General features: G+C 34.6%; 1 protein-coding gene across 1 annotated transcript; it reads left to right on the top strand.

Annotated features, from left to right (window-relative positions):
* The first annotated feature begins 7,797 nt into the window (after positions 1 to 7,797).
* LOC117320739 lies at positions 7,798 to 12,873 on the top strand. The gene is made up of 2 exons (XM_033875247.1): positions 7,798 to 9,087; positions 9,593 to 12,873. The coding sequence occupies exon 2, from the start codon at positions 9,798 to 9,800 to the stop codon at positions 12,654 to 12,656; it is 2,859 nt and encodes a 952-aa protein (XP_033731138.1). The 5' UTR covers positions 7,798 to 9,087; positions 9,593 to 9,797; the 3' UTR covers positions 12,657 to 12,873.
* The last annotated feature ends 987 nt before the right edge of the window (positions 12,874 to 13,860 follow it).

The following is a 13,860-nucleotide window of genomic DNA, read 5'->3' as shown; positions in this document are numbered from 1 at the left end:
AGAGGCTCACATAAGGGTATGTTATAAATAGAAATGAAAATATCTGAATGCGTACCACTTTTGTATTGTGAATGACGATGTGGCTAACAACAACTAATTGATAACGCATAATATATATGTTTTAGTGACTACATATTATGTTTACGTTCGATAACAAAATATTTTATGTAGCAAATAAATGATAGACAACGACAATGGAACACAGATGAAAATACGGCCGGAGACAGATCTCTGCTTATTATAATGTTTGTCATCATTGTCTCTGTAATTTTAATGCTCTAAAATGTAAAGCATTAATGGAATGAGATATGGTAATAAAGAAATAATCACGTGCACACTTACACTGCAGTCGGTATTGACGATCTGTGGGGTCTGATTTTTGCCGAGTCTCTACGATTTTGCTATTGTACAGGTAATAAATAACTGTCTTATGTGCTCAATTCTGATTAAATATACTTATACATGTGCGGTAACAAGCGAGATTATATGTCTGTTTATACCCCATACATTAATTTTATGAATGTGCAGTGACATCCGCAAACGATTGAAACTTTGATGATTTTCTTTGTAAAAATCATCTTGACACGTCAATCACACCTGTGGCAACAAATCTGATAGTATGTGAGCTATAATAGACTGTGCATGATTAGGGTGTGTCATCAGGTAAACTGTCGACCCCATTCGATGCATGTATCCCAACAATCGTCTGATTATTAACTTACATGTATTAACTTATTGAAATAATACACGAACACTAATTGTTGAGATTTAAAATTTGTGATTTCATTTATCTATTTCAACCAGGAACTATGTTTCAACGTGTGTACTTTACGCAACAAAACTTTCTGCATTAAAATCGTCGTACGTTCATATAGCGATCATCATATATTTGATAAAATAATCAAAAATGAATATCAAGGCAATGTTAATATTTAAATTACTACAACCATAAATATCAAATTTATAGCAACAATAACATTGTGTTCCTAAAACTGAAATATGAAACCTTAATACGCTGTCTTAGCCCTTATTCTCGATTAACTCCACGTGATATCGCAAATTTACTAGGCCTAAATTAATATCTAGATTTTATTTCACATGCATAGATGGGGATAAAACACTAAGTTATTTTATAAACTTAGTGTAAATATATAACACGTGTTGCTTGTAAGTGTATAGCATAAAACACACTTGAAAAGTACGAGGCTATGTTTTGGATTTGACTACAAGTAGCCTATGTACGATAACTTGTAAATACTGCAATTTTGCTGTCATCTTAAATTCGCCCTATCATCAAAGGGCAAAAATGGCGAAAAATTAAATGGGGGTGAAAATTACCAGGTATTCAGTAGTAACAAACATCTTCAACGCAACAACTGTTAATCACATGTAGCCATAAATAGACTATTGATGCTATCTGAATATTACCACTGTTATATGTCATTTCGTCAACCTCATTCCAAAGTCGAGCAAAAATCAGCCAATCAAATTGATTTTACGATCTATTTTGCAGTTACCTCCCTTACAACAGTGAAATAGTAACCCAAACCACATAACAACAAGAAATTGCCATTTGTGCTTCATTTATGAAACAACGATGGCTGTGGTAGTATGTGGTATTATGAGGTAGTATGTGGTAATATGGGATAGTATGTGGTAGTATGTGGTATGAGGTAGTATTTGGAAGTATGTAGTATTTTGTGATATTATGAGGTATAATGTGGTAGTATGTGGTAGTATGGGTATTATGTTGTAGTATTATATAGTATGTGGAAGTATGCTGTAGAATAAGGTAGTATGTGGTGAATAGTGTGTGGTAAATGTGGTATGTGATAGTATGGAGTAGTATGTGGTGGTATGTTTAACATGTAGTATGAGGTAGTAAGTAGTGGTTTATGTGGTAGTATGAGATAGTATGAGGAAGTATGTGGTATTTAATGGTATTATGAGGTGATATGGGGTAGTATGTGGTGATAGGGGGTAGTATGTTGTAGTATGGGATAGTATGTGGCAAATGTAGTATGTAGTAGTATGTGGTATTTTGTGGTATTATGAGGTACAATGTGGCAGTATGTGGTGATATGGGGTAGTATGGGATAGTATGTGGTAAATGAAGTATGTGGTAGTATGGAGTAGTATGTGGTGGCAGGGATAATTTTGGAGGGGGCCATGGGGCAGTAGTATGTAGTGGTATGGGGTAGTATGTGGTTGTACCGTATGTGGTAGTATGTGGTTGTACCGTATGTGGTAGTGTGTGGCAGTATGGGGTAGTATGTGGTATAGGGTAGTATAAGGTATTATGTGGTAGTATGGGGTAGTATGGTAGCATGTGGTTGTATGGGGTAGTGTGTGGTGGTATGGGGTAGTATGGGATGGTATTATGTGGTAGTATGTGGTAGTATGGGGTTGTATGTGGTAGCAAAGGGTATTATGTGGTGGTATGGGGTAATATGAGGTAGTGTGTGGTAATATGAGAGGGATAGTATGTGGTAATATGTTGTAGTATGTTGAAGTATGGTAGTACATGGTGGTATGTGGTAGTATATGGTTGTACTAGGTGTATGTGGTAGTATGTGCTTGTATGAGGTAGTATTTGGTATTCTGTGGTAGGATGGGGTAGTATATAGAGGATATCTAACAGTGTCTTCAGTAATACCAAATATATTTCACGAGTTGGGCTAATATTGGTCAAATCAGCAAAAGTGATATTTTTCACTATCACTAGTGAAAAATATCACTTTTATAGAATGAATAATTTTTGATATTGCACTGGTAAAAATGTAATATATGGTAGAATATGGTAGTTTGGGTAGTATGTGGTAAATGCAGTATGTGGTGGCATGTGGTAGTATATGGTGGCATGTGGTGGCATGTGCAGGGGGTCCAACGTGTTTGGTATGATGAGCGCGTATTTTGGTATGAGAAGATCAATATGGCTGACAAACACCGCTTCAGACCCCACCAGTGAGTACAAAATACTTGATATTTCGTTAACATAGAATATGACAGATTAATGGAGATTGCGTTTCGGTGACAAAATGTTTGCAGTTTCCAATCATGTATGATATATTTGCTGACAGTATATGGTTTAGAAGTTATAGCAATATTTTGAGACAAAAATCAACACCTCGCACCATGTGATAACCCTTGATTTGTATCGTTTATGAAATGCAGGCTCTTAGTACATGTGTAGTGAGTCTACATTAGTCAGCAGATACAGTCCTAACCCGGTTATATTGAAATGCTCGGGGAATGGAAAAATACTTCAAATTAACCGGTTTTCAATATAACAGGGATCCAGCCTTTTGCCGACATATTTCAATACCGCATTACGTCAAACAACACACCATTGTTCAATATAGTTGATTTTACTAAGTCAGTACTTACAATCGGTTCCAAAATGATAATAGTTTCACAGTTTATTTAAAATAATGTTAAGTTCCACGGGAGAGGTCTTCGACTGTTGCTTGTTTTTGTCTATGTTGAGTTCACGGACACAGGTGAGAACAGTTTCCGGTACATCCGGGCGACTTTTCGTCGATGATAGATGATTTTCACTAATTGTTTGAGGGTCGTTGTCAATATCACTGTTCTGGTTATGGCCTCGTCATTTGTAATTGTCTCGCGTGTAGGCCTAGTTGAATGATAGTCAATTTTGATGTATACATGTATATGTAGCAGAAGCTAAAATAAGCTGTGTCCCTCAAGGTATATTCATAAACAAATACAGATTCGTGATCATAACGAACGCATTTAATGATTAAAACTCACAATTTATTTGTATTGTGTAAATCAGAATTTCATTTTTACCTATCTATTGATCGGACACACGTACCGTAACGGCCGGTAATTATATAATCTAAGCCAGTCGTGGCGACTTTCAATTTAAGCAATACATAAACAATGGTTTAGCATTGCCGGGGGCAATAGTTTCCTTTCAAATAAAGCGATATTTCAAATAAACCGATTTCAAAATAACCGATGAAACAATACAAAGACAAAGAAGGCATTTGGACAGGGATCTTATTTCACTTCAAATTAAACGATATTTCAATATATCCGATTTCAAATTAAGTGGGTTCGACTGTATAAACATAGATCAACATGGCAAATATGTAGGTTGTACCAAAAATAATTATTAAATTTCAAATAGATTTATCTGAAAATGCCTGGTATGTTCTTAAATGACCCTGGTAGTTATTAAGACTTTAGAGGGACATTCCTTCTTTCGGATATCAGAAACATGTACAATTTTTACTGATGAAATCCACTTTTGAACAGGGAAATAAATCAATGCCAAAATGTACAGAAAAATGATGAATCCTACAGAAATAGCTTTCAAGTAAAAAGTGATATTTGGGTAGGAATGAAGAATTTTTAGGACTTAGAACTGGGAGAAGTTGTGTTAATTACCATGCAAGTTAAACTGTCGTATTTGTTTTACATTCATTACACCATTTTGAATTACACTGAAATTATTTTTTTTTTTTTTATTTTATCCTCTTTCTATACAATAATATTTTTAAAGCAATGTCTTTATATTTTTGAATATAACAAGATAAGAACTGCATGATTTCTCAATTTGATTTGAATTAAATTTGTTTGAACTTGTATCATTCAACATTGTACCTCTACATACCGGACACCTGCATAAACCAGCCAATACGTTTGGTCTCAATGACTTACGGTTTAGACAGGTTACAATGTAATAAGAAACAGCTTATTTTTACTTTCTGATTTCAGTAAAGAATGACTTCATTTCAATAGAGTTTGTCTTCTTAAACCTGTTATTCAATTTGTTAATGGTTTTACAACTTATCTAGACATTTCCACCTTAATTACACTGGCATTTCGTTTATACATGTAATTTTGGTCTGATTAAGGCCTCTCAAATGGAGAGCTACAATCCTTTCCTTCAAGTCAGGAGATAATCTTCCTGTTCTGTTACAGTGATTTTTCAGCCTATATAAATAGGGTCGGGTACCGATCCCATTCCCAATGAGATTTCATTAAAAAAAATCCCAATTGTCCCGCCGAAATTTCCAAATAATTACCGATTTCAATTCCGGATATTTTGACCCGGTCGCTGTTTTTGCCGTTAGTATACAAGTAATGTGCAAACGCTTGGGTGATCACGAATCGCCATAAAATGGCGGCCTCACATAATGGCAAGTACTACGCAAAGAAAATATGATTATCCGACAGCAAGGGCTCCAAAACCCTGACTGAACTATTTAAACCCAAAACACCAACACAGACGGCATTATCACAACCCATAGTACATGCCAGTCCACTTCCGATTGTCGGGACAAAGCCTGCTATGTCGGTATCTCCGCCACCTTCAGTCGCCGAGCCGGACACCGACTGTCAAGTCAACATAGGTCTACTTAAAGGAAAACCAAAATCAGATCGACGCCTTTTGATGAGAATTAATTTTGAGGGACCAGAACACTTGTCCGCAGAGGACCTCGGATCTCTGATCCTCTTGTTCAAAAACAAAAAAGACAGACAAATACCCTTGTGAACACTGTCACAACAAAATAGAAAAAATAAAACCAAAGTGATCTCCATTTAATTGTTTGTTTATTGTTTTAATGTATATAATAATTTATTTGTAATTCAAATTTACAATTTTTCCCAAAAATATCATTTTCCACGTTAGATTTTCCCAATTTCCAGGAAAGTTATTTTTTCCCAAAATAGGCTGAAAAATCACTGTGTTAATTGGCCTGAGGTTATAACACTGTGACCCTGCTTTGCACAGCTTCATCATTTGAAGCCATACAGTGACAGTATTGACACAGGTATTTCTGTGAACCCAAGACAGTACCTGTAGCTGGCTCCTAAAACTCACCTTCAATATTTTGAATAATCAATAACATAATATAGATATATTATCTGAACTTCCTTTACAGTCATGATATATGTACAGTAATGAATATTCTAATTGAAATAATTTTCAATTCATTAATAAAATGAAATACAATTTACTTGAAATAATAAGCAATTAACTTTCATATAAACCTGATTATAGCATAAATTGCATAACCGTCTTTTATGGATCTTAATAAATATAAATTTAACATATATAGGCATTTTTACCATGTATTAACAATAAAATAAATATTCCTAGTAGACTAAACAAATGTTAATAGTAATATTAACAGAAGAAAAGTAATTTGTAAATATCTATTTATTTATATATTAATTATATTAAAAGCATCGAAGTATCAATATATATATATGATATAGTCTGATTGTAGAACTGGGGTAGGCATGGTGTCTTACAGGACTCCAGGTAGACTCGGAATCCACTTGGAGTGCACTCCAAGTTTACCTGGAGTCCAAACGGAGTGCACTCCAAGTCCAAATGGAGTGCACTCGGAGTGCACTTGGGTGTAACCTTTAGTCTACACTCAACTGTACTTATTGAAGCGTGAGGACCAGCCCCAGTGCATCGTGTGCAATGAACCATTTACCGTCAAACACTTTCTATTGGATTGCATTGATCTACAGCTTGCAATGGAGAGTTTTTACAACAGCATGGCAAATCTGAAGACTCTGTAAGAGTCTGTAAAATTTTGAACTATTTGAAAGTTATTGGTCTTTACCGCAAGATTTGACTAATCATAGCCACTTTTTTATTTTAAACCTATCGTGAGTGTTCCAATATATTTCTACATTTTTGCATATTTCGTTGATTTATGTCATTTTGTCTCTTGCCCTTATTGCTCGTATTTTTAATCACTTACCTTTATAGTGTTGATGGGCCGTTAAGCATTTTAACTAACATTGTACCATCAAACTGTCACTAGCAATGACAGGCATACGCAAGTTAAGGCACTTTCCCATTCTGCCCCGTGTTAAATAGGTCAATATTGAATTCCATGTTTACCAGCTATAATTGTCTGTTCTTTCTATTTTCACTAAACAGTAATCACAATGAAGTATGTTCTACTTGTCTTTCATATGATTATTACGTTTATCGATGTTTTCTTCAGCAAAAACGCCTTTATTCATAGCCTCCCACAGCGTAAAATATGGCGTCATCGCTGCCATTTTGGTAGCCATGTGACAGCAAAAGAGGTCCAAAATATGTATAAAGACACGTGTGAATCGGAATCAATTGTGTGTTTTGACTAATAGGAATGCAAAGCAATATATAAACATGTGGTAAACCAGAATAGAAAATAGTTTGGCAACAGAAACTGGAGCGGAGAGACGAGGTACCGATAAAATCGTTAATATTTCCTTACTTACCCTTTGTGACACCCCCTTGACCGTGATATTTTGAAACCTAGGGCACTTTTCTTTCAGAAAACATAACTGTCAAAACTTTACAATGAAGCGCAACCGTGCGCACAGTCAAAGAAGATGAGTATTCCACACTGAAATGTAATTCGCCATGATTTTCGAAGGGGGATAACTCTAATCTAGTAGTCAAAGTTTACTACTTATGGAATATAAAACGTACGGTAGGCCTATTAATCTAGCGTTGTTACAAATGGCGCGGGAAGGATGTCATAATTAAATATTTTTGCCAAGGCAAAAATAAAAAATTGCCTAGGCAAAATTATTTCTGCCTAGGCAAAAATCGAATATTGCTTAGGCAAAAATATTTCAGCCTAGGCAATATTCGATTTATGATTAGGCAAAATTATTTCTGCCTAGGCAAAATTATTATTTCTGCCTAGGCAAAATTATTTCTGCCTAGGCAAAAATCGAATTTGGCCTAGTCAATATTATTTTTGCCTAGGCAATATTCTACTTTTGCCTAGAAAAAAATATTTAATTATGACATCCTTCCCGTGCCATAGTTACACGAAAAAGTGGTCAATTTGAGTGGTGATCACTAGTTTTAATGGATGGTTATAATATAAAATTATGTTCTTTAATTTAAATGTAGATTCAGATTGCACTTGACTCATTTTTTCACTAAGAAATCAATTCAATAATCAAATATATTTCCATTTTCATACAGAGAACGAGAAATTTCACCAGACTGCCAGTGTAGGCAAATTTGAAAAAACAGTAACATTTCAACGGCGTCATTCGATCGTACTTCATGAACATCTTATATACACTGTATAGTATTGAACTAGCATGCTGTGAGTGATAATGTCAAGAATCTACTGTGGAGAAGATATATCGTCATGGGTTGATAGGTAAGATATTAAGTGTTCAATGTTTTCTTTAACTATTGTAAATTTTCTTGATAATTAAATATATTCACCATGTAATTATAAAAATAATTATACTAGGAAAAAATGGCATTGTTGCTGAAAGTGAAATGGAACACAAAACATTTTCTTTTATTTTTGCCTTGTGTGCATATTTACAGGACTGAATGCAGTATTAAATAATCATGGCATATAATTCCAGTATAATGGTTTAATCAAGGATTCAAAAGAGATATATAGTATAGAACTTAAACAAAAGTAAATGATGATATGAACTTACTGAAATATGTACATGTATACCATTTTTTTTATTTGTTTTTTCTTAACAACTTGATCTTTGTTCAAAATTAGCCCATCAGAATCACAAGATAGTGACAGCGACAGTGACATTATTCCTCCCACCCCAGAAAAGATCACTGTGAAAAGATTGCAACTAAAAAGGGTTAGGACTTAGGAGCATTTACCATTTTTTCAAATGTTATTCTTAAAAATGTATATGCATTGTAGGAAACCAAGTTGTCCATTTAATCCATTTGTGCAACCTTGTATAACATTAATTCATGAGAGGTTCCATGAATATCATAGGCATTCATCAGTTTACCAGGATAACTAAGTATTACAAAAAAGCAAGGAAACTTGAATTTGGCAAAATTATGTTATTTTGTTGGAAATTATTTTGCAAGTCCTTGGAAAGCAAGGTATTTATTTTGTGATGAAATCATCATATCTTAAATCTTCATATTCTACTGCTTCCATGCATGAAATATATGTTACATTTGATAATTTTTTTTTCTCTATTTGCAGTTATCTTTGCCTATTGTAGAAAAGTTGGAATCCAAGTTGGAAGTTGAATGCACACCCAGTACAAGTCTATTGCAGAAGAAACCAAGAAAGAAATTATTACAAGGTAATACTACAACTAAAACATAATTTATGCAAATTGGAGCCTTTTTAGCTCACCTGGTCCGAAGGACCAAGGTGAGCTTATGCCATACCGTGGCATCCGTCGTCCGTCCGTCCGTCAGTCAACAATTGATTTATTTGACTTCTTCTTCATAACCGCTGATCGGAATTTCACCAAATTTGGTCAGAAGCATCCCTATAGGTAGGGGACTAAAAATTGTACAAATGGTGGGGCTGACCCCCGGCGGGGCCAAAAGGGATCAATTTGGCTAAATTGACATTTTTAGAATTACAATAAAAACAATGTTCATGTAACCATATAAAATGCATATGATATATATTGACATAGCAATACCAGTGGCAAATATACTAAAGCATAGTTCTTGTTTCATATCTCATGAAACCAGGTGAGCGATACAGGCCCTCTGGGCCTCTTGTTTTTATTTAGTCTAATTTTTCACTAATTTCTTTTCTACTTTGATAAGTAATAAACTGTTTGTTTATTTCAGATCCACAAGGAGCTACACCAGAGCTGGGAACATCTCTAACTTTATCAGGTAGATCTCATAATCATTCTCAGACATACATAAATGGTCATATACAGCTATTTTCTTGTGATATTTACACTGGAAATCAGTTAGTAGATTGTGATGATCTAGATAAATCAACTCAAACAATCATTACTTTCGGAGTCAGTGATAGAGGAGAAAGACAATGTCATTTGATATGAAAAACAGTGACATAATTTCAATGATTGAAAAAAAAACTATAAAAGAAGTTGCAACAGATTTACTGGAAAAGGGAAAACAGATAAGCAATGTGTCGCTGAAGTTGAACTCTTACTATAAGAAGGTAAAAAGGATTGGTGAAACTAATGCCAAATTGAAAAAAACAAGAAATGTTGACTATTACAAGGAATTTTTGGAAGGAGAGTTCCGTCTGCCGTCATATTCCATTGATTCCTCTGGAAATCATGATTTGACTGAACAGGAATTGACTAATCTTCAGCCCAACAACAAAACTGCCGCATATATTATTTCTGAAATTGCACATGAAAGACGAGCAGAAAAATCCAAGACTTTTGAATTACAACAAGAGGTTGAAAAAAAAGATGAAGAATTAACCAAAGTGAACATAGAAAAGAAGTACATATCCATCCAAAGCGGTCAAAAATCGGCAGAACTTAAAAGAACAAGAACTCGAGAAACATATTACAGAAACAAAGTGGCAAAGTTTGAAGGAGTTGTAAGTGCAAATGCAGAAGATCACAGGTGTGAAATGGAGAGAAAAATCCATTCGTTACAACAGGAAAACCTCAATATCAGAAAACAACTCACTGAAATGGATTTTCAAAGAGAAGTCGACCAGGAGGTTTTTGATGCACAACAAAAGAATGTGGTGAACTTATTTGATGAAGATTCATTGAAGTACACGCCAGAACTCCAAACTTGTGTACACACTTTATTATGTAATCATGTTAGTACAACAAGGATTAGTCCTGTTATAGAGGCATGCTTAAAACTGGTTGGTAAAACTCCCAATAGACTTCCATCAGCTACAACTATCAATAACATGAATGTACAGAGGTTGGTACTGTCACAGAAACAGCTATCTGAGGAGATATCCAAGAAAGAGAATACCACAATAGAGACTGATGAAACATCTAAATTTGGTACAAAGTTTGGTGTGTATGCTGTTAGAGACTCTGACGGAAATCCGTATGTTTTGGGATTGAGAGAACTTGTAACAAAATCAGGAAAAGATACATTACAGGCCTTTAAAGAGATTCTGTTTGATTTAGATCAGAGGTACTACAATACGCAGAGTTTAACTTCTCAAAACATGTTGTTTCATATTCGTAACACTATGTCTGACCGTGCGGCAACAGAAATGAAATTCAATCAGTTATTGGAAACATACCGATGTGAAGTTCTTCCCGAAATGGTGCAAGATTGGAATGACTTAGATGAAGAGGACAGAAATGTTTTGTCACGCTTGAATAACTTTTTCTGTGGCCTTCACTCTCTTGTTCATATTGCCGAAGTTGCTAACCAATCCATTCTGGAGGTCGAAAAGACAAATTTCAACGAAGATGTTCCTATTTTCAACAAGAAATTCCAGAAGAGCTTAGAATCAGGGACTTTGAGATTAATACGAACATGTTGTAAAGCATTTTCTTACAACGGTGATGCCAAATCAGGATGTCACGGCCCTTTTATGACATACATTAAGGACTTCCTAAAAGAAAATGGAATGCAGAGTCTTCCTCTTACACCATTCAAAGGAAATCGTTTTAACATCCTGTTTCATAATGCAGGCGTAGTGTATTTTTTCCATGAAAATATGGTATCATTTCTCAAAGACCATGGATCCAACCAGTGGGTTCTACATGACCTGAATACTTCTTTCTTTATTGCTGGATGCAAAGCTCTTGGATTGATTTGTAAACTTGTAACCTCTCCCCTATGGAATTTGATAGAGAAGAAGGAAATTCATATAATGGATATGAATAGGCACTATTTGCAATTAACAACATTTCTGAGTGATGCTTCCAACAACCTGGATGATTTCATGTGTGGACAAATTTTACCTTTTGGGGAGGATACATATGTGAAAAGAGACAAATTATATGAGAAGCTGATTACACCATCGCAATATGATGGAGAGACATGTACAATCCTTGGAATTATTCTTCCTGCAATCGCCAAACTAGCGAAGAATCATTTTCGAGACCATCTACCTTGTGGTAAGTTTGCAAACCCAAGCGAAGAATTGAAGGAAACCACAAAAAGTGTAGCCAAGCACAATAAATTCAGCGAGTCTGTTTTTGCATATTTGGATGGCCTTATGAGGTATAAACCTCATATAAAAACACTCTCAGCAGAAGCTTATGTTATGTTCTCAATGAATAAGACAAAAACATGGCTGGAAAGTAAGGACAATGAAGAAGTGAACAGTCAACTAGAGGATGCATACAAGAATGTAGCTAGAACAAGAGAATTTTATAAGGCACGCAGAGACGAAATAGTTCAGAAGAAAGAAGCGGTTCTACAGGAGACACTTAAAAAAAATCAAGATGCAAGAAGAAGGAAGGAAGCAGAAAATCTTCTTCAAACTAATGACATTCTGTTTTGGGGACTTTGGCAGACAGTCAAACAAGTGGATGTGATGCTGGAAACGATGAAGGATAAAGAAAAACTTGATGCTCTGAAGTCACAAATGAGATTCCGTAAAAATATTCTAAGACAAACAAGCAACAACCCGAAAATATACAATTTCAGCAAATCTGTGAATAAGAAAAGGAAAGACTTGTCTTGGAACGAAATGGCAGAAAATGTGAAAACCCTAATTCTGGAGTCATTTACGTTGCCGAGTGAGACTAGTAGTAAAAGATCTGGAGATGAAAGACTTTCGCTCAATGGGAAAGACGTGCGACATAAGTTTGTGATAGATGAACAAACTCAGTGGTATGATGGACACGTGATCTCGCAGGTATCTCAACGGGATTTTGTTCCATTTTTCCTCTCAGACTTTAAATTCACTGAAATATTGTATTTTCCCTCATTTTTATGACAATAATATTCCCAAATACTCCAGATTTGCTTTCCAAATTAACCATTTGCTGTATTTACTTGGAAAATGTGCTTTTAAAGCAAAACAATGAAACTTTGTGATGTTTAAATTTCCCATTTTCAGAACTGATTTTCCCCTAAGGTCCAAAAAGGGTAGTTTCACCTAAATTCTAGATTAATCCCTGAATATGTTTTTAAAGTTTTCATAGGTAAGGTGAAAGCTTCTGATTTTAGCAAGATATTTTATGAAAATTGAAAACTTCTATTTTCTTCACTTTCTGTTTGCTTTTCAACACATATATTTTATGTTTAATTAAATTCTGATTCATTAATCAAAAATGATAAAAATGAATGCTATACATTTATGAAGAAATTCTGTTTCATTTTTATTTGCTAATAATGTTTTATTACCTATTGAGATATCTCTAAGTCACTCATTTTTGTAATTTCAGGTGCCTGGATTCTGTGACTGGTATAATGTTAAGTACCAGAGTGACGATGCAATATACAGTTTCAAACTGATGCAGGATTATGAAGCTGGGGACTTGATTATCAAAGTTTAAAGTAAGTGTTAAGTACTAGTGTATTTATGCTTCTGGCGGGTTATCCAATAGTGTAAACATACGCAGAACCCACCAAACTCCGAGAAATCGAGAAAACATGAAATTAAGAGACAACTGAACTTTTTCGGCATAGCCATATAATTTTCTTTTGGCCCTGGATATGACGCTACAGGTGGCGTTACTGGTCAAGATGAAGTATGTGACTGGTCAATGTAGCGGTAAATGCAAAATGCAGGTATGCAGCTAAAAACGAAACAAAGATAAGATTGAATGCAAGCTGAATAAGTAGATTATCTTTTTAAAGGACACATCAATAAAATTATATTCCAGGTATGCAGCTAAAAACGGAACAAAGATAAGATTGAATGCAAGCTGAATAAGTAGATTATCTTTTTAAAGGACACATTAATAAAATTATATTCCTGATTCAAATGCAGTCTTATTATTACCAAAACTGATTCAAACTGATATGAAATAGTTATTCGTGCTAAAACACTTTAATTCGTAAATTTATTTCACCATCAGTTTTACATGATAACCACCAGCATTAAAACTATGGCGTTTATCTTTTTTAATGATATTTCTTGTTACAATTATATTGACTTGAAATATAACAATAAACGCATCTTCCTGAAGATAGTT

The sequence above is a fragment of the Pecten maximus genome, unplaced genomic scaffold (genome assembly GCF_902652985.1).
Source record: "Pecten maximus unplaced genomic scaffold, xPecMax1.1, whole genome shotgun sequence".
Taxonomy (NCBI): Eukaryota; Metazoa; Mollusca; class Bivalvia; order Pectinida; family Pectinidae; genus Pecten; species Pecten maximus.
This window is presented reverse-complemented; position numbering and strand designations above follow the sequence as displayed.

Excerpts from the sequence above, each read along its gene's own strand:
- LOC117320739 (XM_033875247.1), top strand. The coding sequence starts at position 9,798 with ATGTCATTTGATATGAAAAACAGTGACATAATTTCAATGATTGAAAAA.